At 40.3% G+C, this 18,490-nt stretch overlaps 2 protein-coding genes across 15 annotated transcripts in view; one reads left to right on the top strand and one right to left on the bottom strand.

Annotated features, from left to right (window-relative positions):
* CCND1 (cyclin D1) overlaps positions 1 to 14,868 on the top strand; it is a 19,818-nt gene extending 4,950 nt beyond the window's left edge. For 4 of the 5 annotated variants that reach the window (XM_055814387.1, XM_005240340.4, XM_055814386.1 and 1 more), the window contains 3 exons: positions 148 to 307; positions 5,815 to 5,963; positions 11,451 to 14,868. In XM_055814387.1, the coding sequence (XP_055670362.1) occupies positions 148 to 307; positions 5,815 to 5,963; positions 11,451 to 11,606 (465 nt within the window). In that variant the 3' untranslated portion in view covers positions 11,607 to 14,868. Of the gene's footprint in view, positions 1 to 147; positions 308 to 1,137; positions 2,671 to 5,814; positions 5,964 to 11,450 lie in introns of those variants that run through there. The other variant, XM_055814389.1, reaches the window with a different exon arrangement.
* The window catches only part of LTO1 (LTO1 maturation factor of ABCE1), a 30,604-nt gene continuing 13,690 nt past the window's right edge, over positions 1,577 to 18,490 (bottom strand). The window contains exons 5-6 of one of the 10 annotated variants that reach the window (XM_055814391.1): positions 6,113 to 6,272; positions 4,426 to 4,872 (exon numbers count right to left, since the gene is read on the bottom strand). In XM_055814391.1, coding sequence (XP_055670366.1) covers positions 4,637 to 4,872; positions 6,113 to 6,272 — 396 coding nt within the window. In that variant the 3' untranslated portion in view covers positions 4,426 to 4,636. Of the gene's footprint in view, positions 2,605 to 2,679; positions 2,860 to 4,425; positions 4,895 to 6,112; positions 6,273 to 9,414; positions 9,563 to 9,733; positions 9,844 to 18,134; positions 18,165 to 18,490 lie in introns of those variants that run through there. The other 9 variants (XM_055814392.1, XM_055814393.1, XM_055814397.1 and 6 more) reach the window with 9 other exon arrangements.

An 18,490-nucleotide genomic window follows, 5' to 3' on the forward strand; every position in this document is an offset into this window, starting at 1 on the left:
CACCCCGCGGCAGGGACCGCAGCCCCACCGGGGAGGCGGAAAGGGCCGAGCGCGGACTGCTGGCCCGGCCGCGGGTGAGCGGAGCTAACCACATTTTCCCTCTCCTCCTTCTTCTCCCCCTGCTTCCCCTCCCTCTTGTCTTTGCAGCAAATGGAGCTGCTTCTGGTGAATAAGCTGAAATGGAATCTGGCTGCAATGACCCCCCACGATTTCATTGAACATTTCCTTACTAAAATGCCTCTGGCAGAGGACACCAAGCAGATCATCCGTAAACATGCTCAGACTTTTGTGGCTCTGTGCGCTACAGGTATGAGCCCTGCACATTAAGCAAAGCGTGTTCCTCCCCTACACGCGCCTACCCCCTGGCTTGCAAAGCTTCCCGCAGCCGTGGTCTAAAGCGAGCCCACAGAGCTGTGGGGAGGTAGTTTAAGCCCCGATTATTGCCCCTTGTTTGCAGAAGGTGGATTACTTTGCAGAGGTAAGTTTTTTCAGAAGTTATTTTGCTTATGAATCGAGTCTGTGGTGGTGGCAGGGAAGGAGGAGGTCCTCCCCCTCTTCGCAGCGTAACCGTGGAGTGGCAGCTCAGCCTGGCAGGATTTCTGCACCTCTGCACGCCGGGTGTTACATGGTGGTGGGGGGCTGCAAAAGGCTGGCTGCCCGTACAGGGAATCCCTTTTCACATGGATTCATTCTTAACAGTTTTTCAAGGCAGAGGGAGATTTGGCTTGTGAATAGCTCTGTGTGTGTGGGGGTGGCGGGTAAAACTTCCCTCTTCACATCGCCTCTTCCCCTCTCCTCTCCTCGGTGGCTGGTGGGTTGGAGGAGGGCCACGCGGCACAGAGGCTCTCCTGGCACAGGACCCAGCCGCTGCCATCTGCACCCTTCTGACCACGTGCTGTGCTGGAGCCATGTGCGGGGCCGGCCTCCCGAGACGCGGACTGTTCGCTAGGCCAGGTTTGCAGAGGCCTGAGCTTTGGTTTCAAGGGCACCGTGTGTGCGCGCGCGCTGCTGCTTTGAAGTTCCATGTTTGCATGTGGACTGTGTGCGTATGCGTTTGTACGTGCACCAGCTTTACCCGCTGAACCCTAGCAAGTGGGAAGGAAACAAAAGTTTTAGAAGAGCCTTTCTGTTCTCCAGATCCCGTGGTTCCCACAGGACAGAGTGGAGGAGCAGGGACAAAAGAAGTTCTAGAGGGAAGATCCTCTGGTTTAAACAAAACGAGTTCAGAGCGTTTTCTTTTAGTATGGCAAGACCAAGCCAGGAACGGCAAAAGGATAAGGAAGAAAAAAGCAAAGCAAATGTTCTTTTGCAGTAAGCACGTAAAAAGGAATGCCAGACACTCTGTTGACACTGATAAAAACTTAGTGTAAAGGAGATACAGTGCTTTAGTAAATATTAATATTCAGTAGCAGTTGTGCTAAAAAAAAAAAAAAAAAGAGATCAAGCTTGCATTTGGACTTGAGAAGAGCTATCCACACTTGAAAACCTCGGTGGGATGTGTGTGGTCAATGGCACAAATTAATGTTGTGTGGTTCATTTTCCAGAGATGGATCTGGTATAAAAAATTGAAGAAAGATTGCAGGCACTCAGAAGAAAAACTTTATTTCACAGAATTGGCCCTACTGCAAGGCCTAAAGATAGAAACGACCAAGCCATAAAAGAGAATTTATAAACACTGGCATTGCTCTTCATCTTGGGCCTAACATCAGCATAATGGGCAGTTCGTAAGTTAGCTTGCCTGGAGTAATGCTTGGTGTTCGGAGCGCTACAACCTTCCAACAGCCTTCAAACTACCGGCAGCAACATTTTGGGAAAATCGGATGTAAGTCTTCATGCCAGATTCTACCAGATAAGGCTACTGTGACTCTGAGCACGTGATTTGCTAAGTTCGAAGCTTCCTCGGCTGCTAGCTAAAGAGAACAGCCACCCGGCCTCCCCTTTGGATATGGGGATGTTTAACCTAGGTTGTTGTGTTGGCAATGACAGGGATGAAAACAAGAGTAGTTCAAAGGTTGGAGACTTGCTAAGAGTCCAGTACTTTGATCTACTGTCGGTGTTGTTATGTTTCTTTTAGGAAGCACATCCAGAGCCTTTATTTAACACTGCTACACACCACAGCTGGAGAATGGATCAGTAAATGAGAACCATGTTCTGGGAGTTTTACTTAGCTTTAAAAAAAACCCCAGTGCTGAGCTCACCAGAACTGGGGCCCTCTTCAGCTCCCTACTGAAGTTGGGAATATTGCCTGGGGAAAGAGCGCTCAGGAAGGCTGCCACTAGGCTCTGTATTCTTATTGTTGTTTTTGGATGTCAGGATTTTCTCTACCTTTTGCTTTCCTCATGACTTCTTTGTTGGCTAGTGAAGATCACATGTGGCTTAAGTAGCATCTGGACTTTGCTTTGCTGTTGCTGGGTTGTGTTGTATTTCCTCTTGCCAAAATGAACCTAGATGGACTGCAAATGCATTGTGCTGCCTGGATGCTGTGGGGCCCAATCCAAAGTCCACTGGAAACACTGACACTCGGCTTAAGTGGCCTCAGGGGCAAGTGCAGTATATCTTTTGCTTGAAGTACAGCCCATGTCCTCTACTGTAGAGGAGGATCTCCTAAGAAAAGATGGCAAAATAATGCTTGCTTAGAAAATAAAATCTCCGCCAGTTGGCTTAACAAGGTGAAGGCTGTGGAAGTGTTTGTAGATGAGTGTGTATGTGTTTGCTCCAGAAAGAGAAGGTTACGCTGCAAGGTGAAGTTGAGGGGAATTCCTTCTAAGCTCCCTCTTCAGTTGTCTGGCTAGTAGAAGTGGATTTGTTTGATTTGGTTTAGTTTTGAAAAATTCATTTTCACCAAAGGATGTCTTTGTGCTGTGGTAGGTTCGGGAGAAAAAGCAAAAGCAAAAAAAAAAAAAAATTACCAGGGGTTGTTTGAAGTTAACACATAATTGAGCTTAATGAATGGGGCTTTGGCATGGCCGAGCAAGGCAGGGAGAGCTCAAAAGGAAGCAGGCCTCTTTTGGCCCAAGTTAAGACCAGTGTTGAGGGAGAACTGCAGCTCTATACAAGTATAACAATGAATAGCAACAAATATTGGAGCTTCAGCATTTCATTATGTTCCTCTGGTTATCAAAACATACCAGGCTCCTTTTATATTATTATTATTATTGTTGGTTGCTTTCCTCCTCTGCGATGCAGAAAGAAAGATCCCCCTTTGAAACAAGCGTGTTACAATTCTCCTATTCTCTGGCCTTTATAAAATTGGAAGTCTCAAGGTATGTGACCAGTTGGAACCTGTTGCATCTTGCAGCAAGTGATTTATGTTCGCAGTTTTGATTTGCCTCAATGAAAAGATTTTCATTCATAGCCCCCAGCTCTCCAGACGGATGGAATTGCTGCTCCATTTAAAAAGGAAAAGGGGTGACTCGCCTTGTTAGGAATTTTTTTTAAAGCGCTGCAGTGCCTATATGCCTGCTTTGTCCTCCCTTCAGGGTGGCTGGCATTCTTCTCTCTCCTCCCCCTCCCCTCTCTCTCTCCCTCTCTCTCTTTTTAACAACGCTGAAGTTGTTTATTCTTTTTGGATGAAGTCTCAGATAGGCTACTGGGGATGTGTGCTTCAATTGATGGGGCCCCCTACCCCATTGTGGCTGTGTCAGGTCTAATTCATCTCACCGAAGCCCCCTTGTTCCTGAGCGCTCAATAGCGCAAGATGAGGCGATGGAGGCTGACAATGATGCCACACTCTTCACTTGGGGGCATCCAATTACAGGCGAGAGGGGCCCCCTGATTAATATGCTGAAATTAGTGGCCTCTGCCACAAATAATTCCTTGTTGAGTTGCAACAAAAAGGCAGTCCATGCTGCTTGTCTGGAGTGGTTATAGGGACAGACACAAACTGGTCATTTAAACTTCATTATCACTTTTCCACCTTGGAAAGAATGAGGGTGTGACTATGAATTCATGTTCTTGTTTACTGCTCCCTTTAAAAGAAGAACGCAAATATTAATCCCAAACGTGATCCTGTCAGGACAGACTCATTAAACTGACACATTTTGGTCATGTTCTGTTTGTGGAGCTCAGTAAATAGTGTCGCGAACACGCTGCCACCGTACCCTTCTGAGCAACCCAGTCCTGGTGGCATTCATGCTCACCCACCGCAACACAGCATTTCTGAAGTCCACCTGCAACTGTGTGTCAGCATTTCAGTTAGGGGACTGGCTTTGCTATGTGTATAGCGTCAAAAGCATGCAGTCTGGACTACTCTGATTTTGGGGAGTGACCAAAGCTTGCTAGAAGGTGGGTGTATTTGTATCTGCCCAGAAATGGGCAGATGAGGAAAAGGGGATAACCTAAATTTAATTTAAGCATGGTGACGTAAATGAGATTACTTGAGATCAAGCTTGCCTTTTCACTGGTAGTGCATCATGCAAGTCTGGCCACAATTCATCCTATTAGTTTAATTTTGAAGGTTCACAGAAGGCCGGGCGAAATGCCCCTTTGAAGGTGGGTATTGGTCAGGGATAAAATGGGGTGTCAGAGGTATATGCGTAGAGTCAGAGAGAGGACTTTCAGAGTCCCAAAGTCTTTAGTTTCGCTGGTAAAACATTTACACAAAAGTTACTTTATCATAATAAAGGAGATGCATGATTTAATACTTAAACTGTTCCAGTGAGTCCTCTAAGCTGTCCATTCCTTTGACTTCATTCAAGAGTTTGACAGATGGTTTATGTTTTTTCAGCCCAGAGGAAGTTGCATTCTGATAAAAGCTGAAGGAATGTATCTCAGGTTCTTGTGTATAATGTGGCATTTCCCTTTCTTCCTCACAAAATTGGACGTTTAGTTGTTCCACTTCCCTGTGTTTCTGAGTCTCCTCCAAGGTGTACACTGCCATGGATCAAACGCATTCCTGTTCAGCAGAAGTCTTAGCATTAAAATGTGGATTACTCTTGATAAAAAAAAAAAACCAACCAAACAACAAAACGAAACAAAACCCAAACGAAAAACATGCTAAATGGCAGAGATAGCCCCTTAAGGAATCATGGGAGTGGCTTTGTGGAGAGACCTACAGCAATGCAGTCTGGAAGGGGGCCCAGCCTCTTGTCAGCATGGTGTCACATCAGAATGTAACTGATTGTCCGCCAATTCTTGGGACCCCCGTCACTTAGTTATGCCACATTTACATTAAATCCCTGTTGCCAGGATGGATGGCAGCCACTGACAAGAGACTAGGTTGAGACAAAGCATTTTTAAGATGAAACCTTAATTTAAATATGGATTATCTGCCTCCTGACAGGGTTAAGCAGTCTTTTTCTTTCTTTTTGTTGATGTTGTTCATTAAAGCTATATTCCTTTGAATGTCAGTGTAAAGGTTTCTGCTTTAAAGGGCCCGAGGACTCCTGGTTAGGACGCACCTAGGATCTGATCCTGCAAAAGACTTAAGAATGCGAGCAGGTTTTCTCAGATGTATTATGCCATTGACCCCAGTGGCATTATTCACTTGAGCAAAGTATTTTAACATTTGAAGAATGGGGGCCCGGTGTATGACAAAAATACCTCAAAGTGATGAATGGCTGCCCAGGCTTAGTGCTAGGAAGGGCTACTCGCTGAGGTACAGTTGCTCAGGTGGATAAGTGTTTACACGTTTGGACCTGTAACAGGTTATAGAGCAGGAGGCACCTTTCTGCTCACAGTTTTCCGTACCTTTGCGGATGCAATAGTTGGCAGCTGAAGCCGTGCTGGTAGAAGAGTGTATGCATATGGGCAGGCTTCTCCTAAAGCAATCATTTCAGTCTTTTTTTTTTTTTTTTCTCTCCTTTCTTCATACAGATATTAAATTTATTTCAAACCCACCTTCCATGATCGCAGCTGGCAGTGTGGTAGCAGCTGTGCAAGGCCTGCATCTGGGGAACACTAACACTTTCCTCTCCTATCAATGCCTCACACATTTCCTATCACAAGTTATCAAATGTGATCCGGTAAGTGACTCTTTCTCTTGGTTGATCTCCTGCCTTAGAGTTTAAGAACGAATGCCTACTTACTGCATAGTAGCTAAGCTGACAGTAAATCTTGATAAAAGTCCAACCTCGGAGTGGAGTTTTTGAACGTGTCCGTCCTAGTTATTTACCTGTTGTTATGTCCATTAATAATCTGTGACTGTGCTGTTGCAGTTCACTGATAGGAATGCCACATCCAGCTCTAATGTTTGTAAGAGGCATATCTGACAAAGCAGAGGAAACGCTGCATGGCAGAGGCTGTGTTTGGTTGTAGGTAATTAAACCAGGAGTCTATGTAAAACAAAACTTTGAAAATAAGACGAGGAAAGTGGAGACCTTGTGGTATCTCTGACCTTATCTTTGACCATTCTTGAGGCCTTTTATTGTGCCAAGTGGTGTGAAAAAGCCCTTCTTAAAAGAGTTCTAATGATCTAATTTGGTTTATTACGTGCTAGACCTGCACAGTAGCTGGTATTGAATTCCTTTACGGAACAAATGCTTGTCCCACGACTTTCTGACAAGGTAGATGGTCCTCACAGGACTCTCATTTTGCCCTGCAGCTTGCAGGAGATGCACATCAGTAACTAGTGAGCAATAAACCTTTCATGAGTGAATGGGCCAGGAAGGGAGCCTACAAGGAAGACCTAAAGTCAATGATCCATGTCATAATGGTGTGTGAAGTTGGGGCAGAGCTGAGCTTTGTTTTGTAACAATGTGGAAGACCAATAAATAGATGCTTTAAAAAGGTTCTTGTGAGGTCTCCAAGTGCTGGACAATGAGTCAAATAAAGACAACTCTGTGGTTAGCGGCAGAACTTCTGAGATGCTGTTAGATTATTTTACATGTTAATAATTTGAATACATACAGAGCTGTGCTAGTCCAGACACTGCAAAACTAGGTCTGTATAACTGGACTTTGCTGACCGCACTGAGTGATTTCTGGAAAGATGAATGCATCACAATTAATTATTCACAAAATATTCTACTTTTGATAGACTATGTGAAACAATTGCTGACAACTATGGTATGTCAGCTCATTATCTGGATCACTTCAACAATGATTCAGTATTGAGCAGGTTATTTTTGCCATTTATATTACTGCAACTACAGTAATATGGATCCAGTGCTGAAATGTTAAATACTATAGGAACTTCAAATGCTGAAATGAAACGCTGCTCAGTTTGGTATGTACATGTGATGCTTTCAGTCAGTTTGTAAACAATGTAGATATTTCAGTGTATGGTTGGCCACTATCCAGTGCAAGATATTTGAAGCAGGTACTGAGGAAAAATGCTGGGCTCGCTATCTGCTCTGACAGTATCTGATTCAGACAACATTATTTAATCGTTCCTGATACAGAGCGTTGAAGTAGATTCTCTCACATCTTGGGAGAACAACAGCATGTCCTTACGTGACTTGACTTAGTTGATGACAGAGCTCTTTTAAAAGAAGAAAACAAAGTACTTGTAGCAAGAAGGAGAATTCTTGCTTATTTCTTTCTTACTGTCCAGAGTCATTGCAAGGCCACGATCTGTATGACCTGAACTTAAAGTTAACGGCTTTAAAAGGAACTTAACTCCCTTCCAGCTTTCGTTGCTAAATATATTTATGTGTAAGAGCAGCTAGAGTTATAAGTAAGGTTTTTGTATAGGTTGCTACAGAAAATAAGCATCATAAAATTATACGTATGTATATGTATACTGTTCTGTTTGTAATGGAGTAAGTGAAGAGCATCTTTCGCTGCTATTGCTTTTAGTATAGAAAACTGCTTGGTTCCTGCATAGCATGATTCCCCTGCATAGAGAATTTCCATTAAGATGTGTCTGTGTAATCTCCATGGTACCAAATGCTATTCCTATTACCTTATTTCACTAGCACGTATACGAAATATGTTATTCCACAGTGATGGGTCCCCTTGTCAGACTGCACAAATGAATAAGCTTTACACTGGATTGCCCTGAAATATTAAGAGCGTGCATTATAACATTGTGGCTAACATTCTCACTGATTATCTATTAGCTAGAGCAGCTGGTCTGTTGGATTTCAGGTTATGTAATTACACTTTTTTACCTTTAGTCTCAAAGAAAGCTGAATCTAAAGTAAAATGAATATCACCTGATTGGAATTCCTTTATGGTTCATGTTTACGTTGGTAGGAGTCCAATTTCCCATTTTGCCTTTGATCAGGGGTAATTAGAAGTCAGATAATCACAATTAGAAGTCTTGGGCTGTCTTCCATCATTCTATTCCTGACCCCATCATCCAAATGGATTGAATTTTACCTGACATTCATTTCCAGGCCAGAAATTTGCTAAACTAGATTAGATTGGGTTTCCATGCTGTCTGTTAGTACACTGGAATTCGTCTCCTGCCTGCCCCTACTCAGAGGCACCTTCTAACATGTGCTTGTTATCCAGAATGGGTCAGGCAGTAACAAAGGATTTCCAAGCAGTTTCTTTTTTGTTGTTGTTTGTTTCCTTTACTATCTGACCCTGGAGTCTGATCATGTCTAATGTCTACTGTGTGTGTTAAAGGTATTTGACCACATCAGTTAAGCTAGCAAGTCTTTTTTTTTTTTTTTTTACTGAGGAGCTTAATTAATCCAGGAAGGGTTTATGACCTTGAACAAACTGTGGGCATTGAAAATTTGGGTAGTGAAGCAGAAAAGTTGTTGGGAGAAGTTATCAGAGTAATGCCCAAGTTTTGTATTTGCTTTTCAGTGTTAAGAAGCATTGAGAATGAAAAAAAACTTTGGTGAAGTTGTTCACAGTGAATTCTATACTTTGCAGTCATTTTTGCTAGCTCTGATACATTCCTGCAGACCAACTATTCATCTGATAGACATCTGAATAAGAAATGAACAAAAATGCCTAAAGCATAAAAAAAAATTGTTCATTCAGCTGTAGCTTAAGACATAGTCTATTCATAATAAATTGTAAAGATTATGTTTTAAAAGAATAGTTACAACATGCTGTCCTGAGAATCTCACAGGAAAAAAAAAATAGTGGTCAGAAATTACCTTTAAATTACATAGTCCTATGTCATTATTCATGATTGGACTCCAGAGGGAGAATAGGTATTTATAGACATTCTTTTGAATGGTTTTACTTTCCAGAGCTCAAATATGCTATATGCAAATGGTTAGGATTAAAAAGCAAAACAAAACACAATACCCCCACCAAAACCAAGCGAACAATCCACCCTCTCCTTCCTCTTCAAAAAAGCCAACAGGGTTCATTTTGCTCTGAAAATAAATTGGCTTTCAGTTTGGAACACTGAATATGTTATCTTGTTAAAACAGAACTACCCTCAAAAGTGCCTGGATTTGTAAAACAAAAAATACCTAAACCTGTATTCACATAATACTCTTCAAATACATCTGATTCCAAGTGTGACTGAGGTACATGGTACAGGATATGCAAGTAGAAGCCTTACAGTCAGGATTGATCCGTCCTATCTTGAGAAGGGGTGCAAGCACTTCATAGAGATCTTATTGTGAAGGCCAGAGGTATGCAGGAGCCAAAGGCATGATGACTTTAGGATATGAGGCGTTTCTTTTTGTCATTTAAAACGCTGTGTGTCTCTGTCAAGAGGAAATATTACACTAGGGTTTAAACCAGAAAAGGTCATAGGTTATGTGTTTTCAGTGAGCTGTAACTGATGGTCTGATCTGCTTAGAGGTAGGATTAACCTCCCTCTCTCTCAGAAAGGACTTGCAGAGAATTGTTTGCTTGGGTTTCTAATCTTATTTTACCCCAAATGCCGTGTGCCCTTATTGGTGGCAGAGGAGATTCTTGTGGTAGTGGAATCACTGAAAAGCTGGTAGATCACACAAGAAGCCTCTGAATGAAGGCAGAATTGAAACTGGGAAATAAAGAAAACAGCAGGCAGGTCACCCTCTCAGGAAAACAACATTCATTCTCAGTCATGCACATCCTAACACTTTTGACGGCAATTTATCATGGAAGACTGGGTTCACCGCAAGGGCTAACACATGTCATAGGTTAAATCAGAAAAGGCAATGCTGAAAGGAAACTTCAAAGTCCTTAATACACAGAGTTAAATATGTTGGGGGAAAAGCTTACAATGTTTGTTATAAAGATAGGAGTAAACAGCATGCTGGAGGCATGGCAAAATGTTGTCTGATTGTTTTGCCTATTTAAGGCACCATTTCTGTGTCATTGCAGTGGATGTACATTTTGTACAGTAACTTGCAGAAAGTTGGACAGGTTGAGTTAACAGGCCTTCTCCAATTCTAATTGCTGTGGATTGATAAGTAGAATTGGATGTATCTACTCATGGTATGGTTTAGTGTCTGGGGGAAGTTGCCTTTTCCCACCATAGATGTAATCCTGCTTGGTGCTTTATGCTTTTAATTCACAGCGAAGCCCTCGCAGGCAGCGAGGCGAGGCCCTTGCACCCTCCTAAACACTCACTCAGTAGGCTTGTGTGTGCACGTTAAGCTCTGAGAAAATGCTTTTGAAGTAAGGGAAAGAGATCTCACCCTGACTGAGATTTCAAGGTGAACGAGGTAGCAAACTGAAAGCTTGGCAGTAATGTGTGGTTGCAAAGGTGTTTAGTGGTGCTTCTGAAAGATCTTTCCGTTTTGGGGTCATATAGTCCGGTACATTTTTCCGTTCTCTGTTAGAAATGTTAAGCTAACTTAAGCTGCCCACTGCTGGACACAGCAGCCGTTGGCAGCCAACTGTGGGCATGTGTATCTAAAGATATATGTATCTATCACTTCTAAGAACTGTGTATTACTGGAGCTGAGCCTGGGAAAATCACTGTTTATGACCATCACTTCTAATAGACTGTACTGTGGAAGTGTTTCTCTGGTAAAAGTAGAAATTGTGGGCCAGCTCTGACTCCAGCCCAGTTTCATGTCTTTGCACTACCAGTTGTTTAATTTTGATTGATTCACACTAACTCCAGTCAGACTGTTCCTAATCTCTTCAAAAGGTATAAAGCACAGCGAGGTAAAAGATAGTATGAATGGACTTTTACAGAACTGCTGTGTTAACAGCATTAGAGCACGGGTGGAAAAGTAGTAGCGCAGACTACACTGACTGTCAAGGTTCTGTCCGGGTTAGTTACTACATGTGTCACTGTAGCAGAGCATCGGTCACGTTCAGTTGTAGACCTCTGTGGGCTGAGATGAACAAAACCGCAGTTGAGATTTGCCCAGAGGACTACGCATGGAGATGCCCACCTCGGCCGTTAAATAGAAGATGGCAAGAGTCAGTTGCTCACGTCTGGATGCAGGCTAGCTTCCTGCAGGACGCAAGGCAGCCTGTCCAGCTCCTGTCAGTGTTTCTCTTGCTCCTCCCACACTCCTTTCAGTCTGCTGCCCTCCCAAATAACTTGATTGTATTTCTCTTGCTTTTTCAAGAAATGGTATTTGGTCTGTGATCTTACTGTTTTTCTAAAGGACTCTGGGTCTTTTTCTCCTTCCATTTAATCTTCTCTAGGATTGTTTACGAGCCTGCCAAGAACAGATTGAATCCCTCCTTGAATCCAGTCTACGTCAGGCACAGCAGCACAACGTATCTTCAGAAACAAAGACTGTAGAGGATGAAGCAGACCTTTCCTGCACACCTACTGATGTGCGAGATGTGAACATTTAAGAGGACTTCTAAAGGGTTTGCTTGGCGAGAAAGCAGACAAAGAAAGGGCATCTGAGAAGGAATCAGCGTCAGGATCTCCCCCCCAGAAACCCTTTTCTCCAGGACATTTTTATACCAGAAGGGAAAACCAGTCTTGTTATATTTTTTTCTTGCTCTGTCTCCCTTCCATCTGCGACTTCAAACAAACAAATAAACAAAAATACCCCAAAAACTGTCTTAAAAAAAGAAAAAATAGTATTTGCATTACCCCCAGGGGTTTGTGCTACAAAAATAGAGGATTTTATACAATAATAATCAACTAGTTTTTATATTAAAGTGTTCTTGTCTGTATGTTGTAAAAATAGGCATTAACACACAAAATGTCTCCAGGGGAGGTATTAGATTTGATTTCTTACATATAAAAAAAACCAACCAACCATTTTTAAAGTAGAAGAGGGTGCTTTTTTTTAGATAGTAAATGAAATATTCTTTTTTTTCTTTAAAAAGCATAGCTTTAACGCAGTTCTAGGCTTTTCTGTATCTTGCTTGCTTATGCATTTAGTCACTTTATAATTCATCTGTAAATGTTTATTTTATTTCCTTAGGTTTTTTTTATCCTCTTCACCTTATAAATGGTTAACGTAACCCATAAGTTAGTGTATGTTAGTATGCAGCATTATTATATGTTAATCTTTTTTTTGTGCCTGTGGATTGCCTGTGCATAAGGCATTTGTAGGGTTCCAGCTTAGCATTGTTGGGAAAGGCCAATGTACTACTCATACAATACTCTATTATAAAGAGAAACAGAAATAGTGACATAATATATTATATTTTTGTAATCTTCATATTTTTGTAGTTACCTGTGTAAAAATGCTGGTCTGACCCCACAGATATTCAGCCTAATTATGGTCAGGTTCAATCCACAGTTCAGTCTTTTTTTTTTTTTGTTTTTGTTTTTTTTGTTTTGTTTGTTTGTAATATTCTAAAACCATTCCATTCAAAGCACTTTCAGTCCATTAGATATAGGAAATACATTCTTTTATTGTGTGGGAATTTTTTTTTAATGGAATGGTTTGGAAATATATAAGTGCTTGTTGGCAAACTTGGAATTGCAAAGCAAGTGCATTTAACTATGGTGTTAGAGGAGAGGTGATTTTTTTTTCCGAAGGTTGTGTTCCAGTGAGAGAAATTGCATTCACAAATTGCCAGGATATCTTCCTATCCTTTTCTATAGAAAAGTTGAAGTTTAGAATCCTTTGGTGCCAACTCATCTTTATAAATTAGGGGCCTTAAAGGTTCACATATAGGACACATAGTTTAAGGATTGTCGCTAGATGTTTTACAACTGAAGGTTTTTAAACACTAAAATATATAATTTATAGTTAAGGCTAAAAAGAATATTTATTGCAGAGGATGTTCGTAAGGCCAGTATGATTTGTAAAATAATGCAATCGCCCCTTTTTAAAAAAAATCTTTCTACCCTTGATGTTGCAGTTTTAACACAGCTTATTAAAGAAAAAAGGACACGCTTCAGAGAACAAACCCAAAACAAAGCAGTCTATTTGGCCCCTTCCTATACATTTTCAAAAGCAGTCTAACCATAAAAAAAAACGCCATAGTTAATAGATATGAAAATTGGAGTACTTGAAAGAAGTTCTTATTCCAGTATATGCCCCATTTTTTTATTTAGCTACAAATAGAAAATTTGCACATCTTGGCTATGTATCTTTTTATTATTATTTTAGAAAGTAGCTGAAGGGACGTGGACATAGCTGTTGAAGTTGATGCTCGAGGAGAATGTGATGGTGAAATGTATGTGAGAAAACTGCCGCTAAGGTGTTGATTGTAAAAAAAACAAAACAACAAAAAAACAACAAAAAAAAGAAAAAAAAGAAAAAAAATTAAAAATAAAAAAAAAAAGAGAAAAAAAGAAAAGAAAAGGAGTGGATGCTCCATTTTTATTGAGCTGCTATGGATAAATTCCCAGCATGGTTTGAAAAAAAAAAAATTAACATTGCTTTTCTGTATCTTTGTCATTGTGTTTTGCTGCTATTTTGTGGATCAGTTTTTTTTTTTTGTTATACAATGTCATATACTGCCATGTTATAGGTTTTAATTTTCTCATAGAAAATTATATTATTGACATCATTTTTTTGTAGATTTTTTATGTGATCAATTTTTACTTAATGTGATTACTGCTCTATTCCAAAAAGGTTCCTGTTTCACAATACCTCATACTTCAGTTAACCGTGTCTAGACCAGGTTTTAATGTTCGTACACAGTGCCTCATAGTCCTACTGCAAATGGAAATGCATCGAACGTTATTCTGAATGGGTCTCGCGATTTGCAACTAGGTTGCATTAATTTAAAAACAGCAGACATTTCAGAAGATCAAGTAATGTCAGTTTTTTTGTTGTTATGCATTTTATAAAGCTGGATTCTTTGTCTGATCTGGGGTTTATTATCATAGTAGTTTTAAGCTGTGTTATTAGCCACATTGATATATGAAAGGTGCATTATAATATAACTCTTGTATGCCACCTGATGCGGTTTCCCATCAGTTGGGACGCATCATTTGGTATGATAGGTTATCTTCTGGAACTCTAAGTATTTTGAGTGTTTAATCTGTTATGATATACTAGTTTTTTGTTTATTTGTGTTTTTTTTTTTAATTATAGCATAATGCTAATTTAAAAAGCCTGTAAATCTCATAAATAAGCCAGCTAACAGAGTATGCTGAAGAATAATCTAGCTGTTGCCTGTATGCTGCTAAACCAAAACAGAATTAGAACTCACTTTGAGGCAAATGCAGTTAAGATCCTACATAGTGCATAAACAAAGCATTGCAATGCTACTAGCAGTCGCAGGACCCAGGAGGACTGAATACATTCTGTCCAAATTTCAGGAACATTTCTTACTGCTTACCTCATAAAACACTTCTGTTTGTGGCATCTCTGTGTCTCTGAACCAAACATGATTATTGAGTTAGTGCTTGTCGGTTATATTATGTGTTACACTGAGTGGCAGTGTGTACTGCAAATTTCTTTAAAATATTGTATGTACTAAAAGGCCAAATCCAGATAAGTGGGTTCATGTGCCAACAGAGATGCTTTATTTGTCACATTATTATAACAATCTGTAGTAAGCAAGCAATTCAGATTTGTACATTTTTATATTGTACTTATTGGCATCACTGGTCTGAAATGCACATTTTCACCAACAGACCTGTAACAGACAAGTTTCCAGCAAAAAAACCTATAGAAATAAAATTGGTAAAACCCAATGTCTGCTTGTTGTCTTTGGTTTTTTTTTTCATTGCCTTCATGAATGCTGAACAGTAGTAACTACCCGATGCAGTGAGTAAACCACATGACATGTTCTGGTTTTGACTCTACGTGCTATAATAGTTGCGGCGCTGAAAACCTTTGTCGTTATTTTAAGAAACCAGAGGCGTTTTTAGCAATGGGTAGGTGACTGCCTGTTAGAGTAATGTCTATTTTTAAAGCAGGAAAATATTTTTTTGCTGAAGACTTTATTTTAAACATCAAAGGCAATTAAGAGTAAAATACCATTTGGTGGTTCTTGTCAATTAAAGGTAAAATAAAGTAGGTGCTGGACAGTATAGAATGCTTGTTTGTATTTATTTATCAGTGTAGGTTTTGTGTCCTAGAATACCTTTACAGAAGATAAAGTTTGTTTTAAAAGCAGTACGGTTAACCTGCATTCTTTTCCATCCCTTCCCCTCATACACAGCTTTTGCATCTTACTATTGTATCACTAAGATAACAAGGAATAAACCTGAAGAATTTAAAGTAAAATAAGAAAAAAATTATAACGTCTCCCCATTCATATTCCAAAGTATCTCTGAAAACTGGGGATGCATGTTATCAATTATTACCAGAGCTGAACAAAGCAGAAACAACTTATTCTCAGTGGAAATGGTCAAGTTTCTAACCTATGTATTTGACTATTTCTCCTATGAAGTTATTTCTGCCTTTAAAAAAATAATCTATGTAAAACATCCAGTGCTCGTCTCTCCTGTTGCAAATTATTTTCCCATTAGACTAAACTTCACATTTACAACTGACTGCAGGAAGTACGGCAAAGGATATGAAAAAACAAACTCCTGAGATAACACCTAACATGTTAATCAGAGTCTAGTGCAAAACAAGTTAGCTTCAGTGCAGTTACCAACAGACAGCAAACCATCCACATCTGAAGAATCCCAACTGAGCTTGTATTAGCTTGCTAGTTTCCCCATCATTTCAGACAGAAACCTGAACATGTGTCCTACTGTAAAATCACAGATCAGGTAGGTAAAGTAGTATCGGTACATAGTGTGATCTGATTTTTTCCATTCAAGATGGGATAGCTCCTCAATATGGTCAAGTTCCACTGGTAAGCCACTGAGGAAGATTTGTATAGCAGTGAGAGATGATCTGAACTAGATTCAGAGTGACTTTAAATACAGGTAAGCCAAGCTTAAATTGGACTTGGTCAAAAACAACTCATTTTTTCCACACAGATCTTTCTCTGCAAAATTTCAGCATATTTTAAAGAAAAACCAAAACCAACTCACTTCCGTATCACTGACAGCTAACCCCTCTGATTTTAGATGTTTCAAAATTGAATGAAGACATACTTAGGAAATCTTGATTTGGGACAAAAACCTTTTTGCTGATAAAAATATTAAAATGATTCAGTGGGAAATTTAAACCTGCATTTTGTAGAGCATGTTAAGTGGGTTTTGCCTTTCCTATCTGTTTTATAAGCTCTATTAAATTTTTAAGTGTTCTGACCAAAGTGTTCTGTGACTTAAGCAGGTTTAAGCCCACATAGTCAGCTCTGTTACTTACATTTTCCTTCTCTCAAACATCATCTCTAAATGCAGACTACTAAATTTGAATGTTAAGTGAACTCTGCCAGTATTACTCACATTGCAAAGGGCAGAAAGACAAGAATGTAGCAAGAAAAACAATTTACTATAGGCTGTAAAAAATATGCATGTTCAGCTAGGCTATGCTGTAGCTTATTAAAGGGGAAAAAGACTGTACTTTCTTACATCAGATTGAGTTGTGTACACAGAAAAACCTGCAAAAGACCCCCAAAAAAACCTCCTCAGTTCCATTGCTGAATTCAGACTGATTTGACAAGCTTGGACCTTTTATGAACACTTAAACTCACATACTCTTTATTAAACAATAAACAAGATCTGTTAACTGTAAAAACTCAGAATGCACTGACATTCAAGCACATCTGGCATTTTAAGTGATAGAAACTCCAGAACATAGAGGAGAAAGTGAAGCTTGGAGCTATTATTTCAAAGGAGTCATAGGAATGACGCAGGCATGTGGGCTAGATACTCTGATAAAGATTCCTGACAACATCATTGAAAAGCTACAATGGGACAAAGGCAGTAAAGCTATAAATGATGGCATATTAATGAATTCCTGCCAGCACCATTTTATGGGAAGTGTATCTCTTCAGATAAACACGGCATTTTTGCGATCGCACAAATATAATTGATAATAGCAATTGCATTGGCATGGCAAACATAAGATTCCCATCTGGCTTTTGACCGAGTTCCAACTCAATATTCCAATCATATGATGAGAAAAGGTTTGCAAATTAGTCAACTGGATTGCACTGATACCAAACTTAGATTTTGTTCTTTAGGGTCAAGGAGTACAGACCAAGGAGTGAGGCAGAAGCTACCCTTTTGTTTCTTTAATGCAGTAGACATTTAAGAGGGAAAATGGGAATAGTTTCTTGATGACCCTATTAGCATCTGCAGAACCCTACTTAGATCTGTCCTACTTTTTGCCTGCATGAAAATTACGATTTGTATTTCAGGGAAGTTACTGAACAGTCACAGCCATAATTTTCCTGAGGGCTCTTGGCTGCAGAGGGAACTACTAGCAGTGCTCACTGCAAATCAGGAATAAGGCACATAGGCAGCATCCTCACCCTGCATGGGTCCTGCTGACGCAGGAGCACCAGCCACTGTGTATGGCAACAGATCTGCTCCTGGGGTACACACCACCACCTCTACTGAACTCCTGAAGCTGGTTTTAATGTGGTCTTCAGAGCATCAATTCCTTTACAGAACAGCCCCAAGCTTTTAGAGAGCAGTCACTACCATACACAGGCCAAACCAACAGCAGCTTTTTACTTGTCTCAAGTTGCCTCTCTGGACACAGGAGGCTGTGTTCAGTGGCTGCTAGAGAAGGAAGGGGAAAAAAAAGTATCTGCCTGTGTGAATTTAATCTCTCTTCGCATTTTAATTACAGCTCTGTTACTTTCCTTATTTATGATAATATCCTTGAAGAAATTATTTCCAGTTAAAAAACCATGTAGCATATCATCTCAAAAACTAGAATACCAGTGTGTCCACTCACTTTAAGACTGCAGTAGAAAACTATTTTCCCATCATATTCAAAATATATGTTAATGGCCAGTCACAGTACAATCTTCCCTGCTAACATGTCTGTCAAGGGATGAAGCCTACCTGAAAGCCAAACTGCCCAGTCAAATGAGACCTTGACTACATCTGCTCAGCTCTGACTAATCGGGCATGAACTGGAAAACAAAAGAAGCAAAGTAAGAACTTTGTCAGGCAACTGTTGCTAAATTCACACTTCATAACACATTTAGGGTGGGTGAGCAGAGGGTGATAGGAACCTCCACCCCACCAGTAACTTGCCTGAGATACGGAAAAAGTCAGAGAGAACAGCCTGGGACTGCTTGTGCTGACAAATATATAAAGCAGTTAACTGGTTAAGAGGTAAGCCCTCGGGGCTGGACAGCACTCCAGGTACAGGTATCTAATACCATCACAAAAGCTGAATCAAAGGAAGAATCCCTACGTGCACAGGCCAAGCTCCAAGCCAGGACCTGACACATCA

The sequence above is a fragment of the Falco peregrinus genome, chromosome 9, assembly GCF_023634155.1.
Source record: "Falco peregrinus isolate bFalPer1 chromosome 9, bFalPer1.pri, whole genome shotgun sequence".
NCBI classification, from domain to species: domain Eukaryota; kingdom Metazoa; phylum Chordata; class Aves; order Falconiformes; family Falconidae; genus Falco; species Falco peregrinus.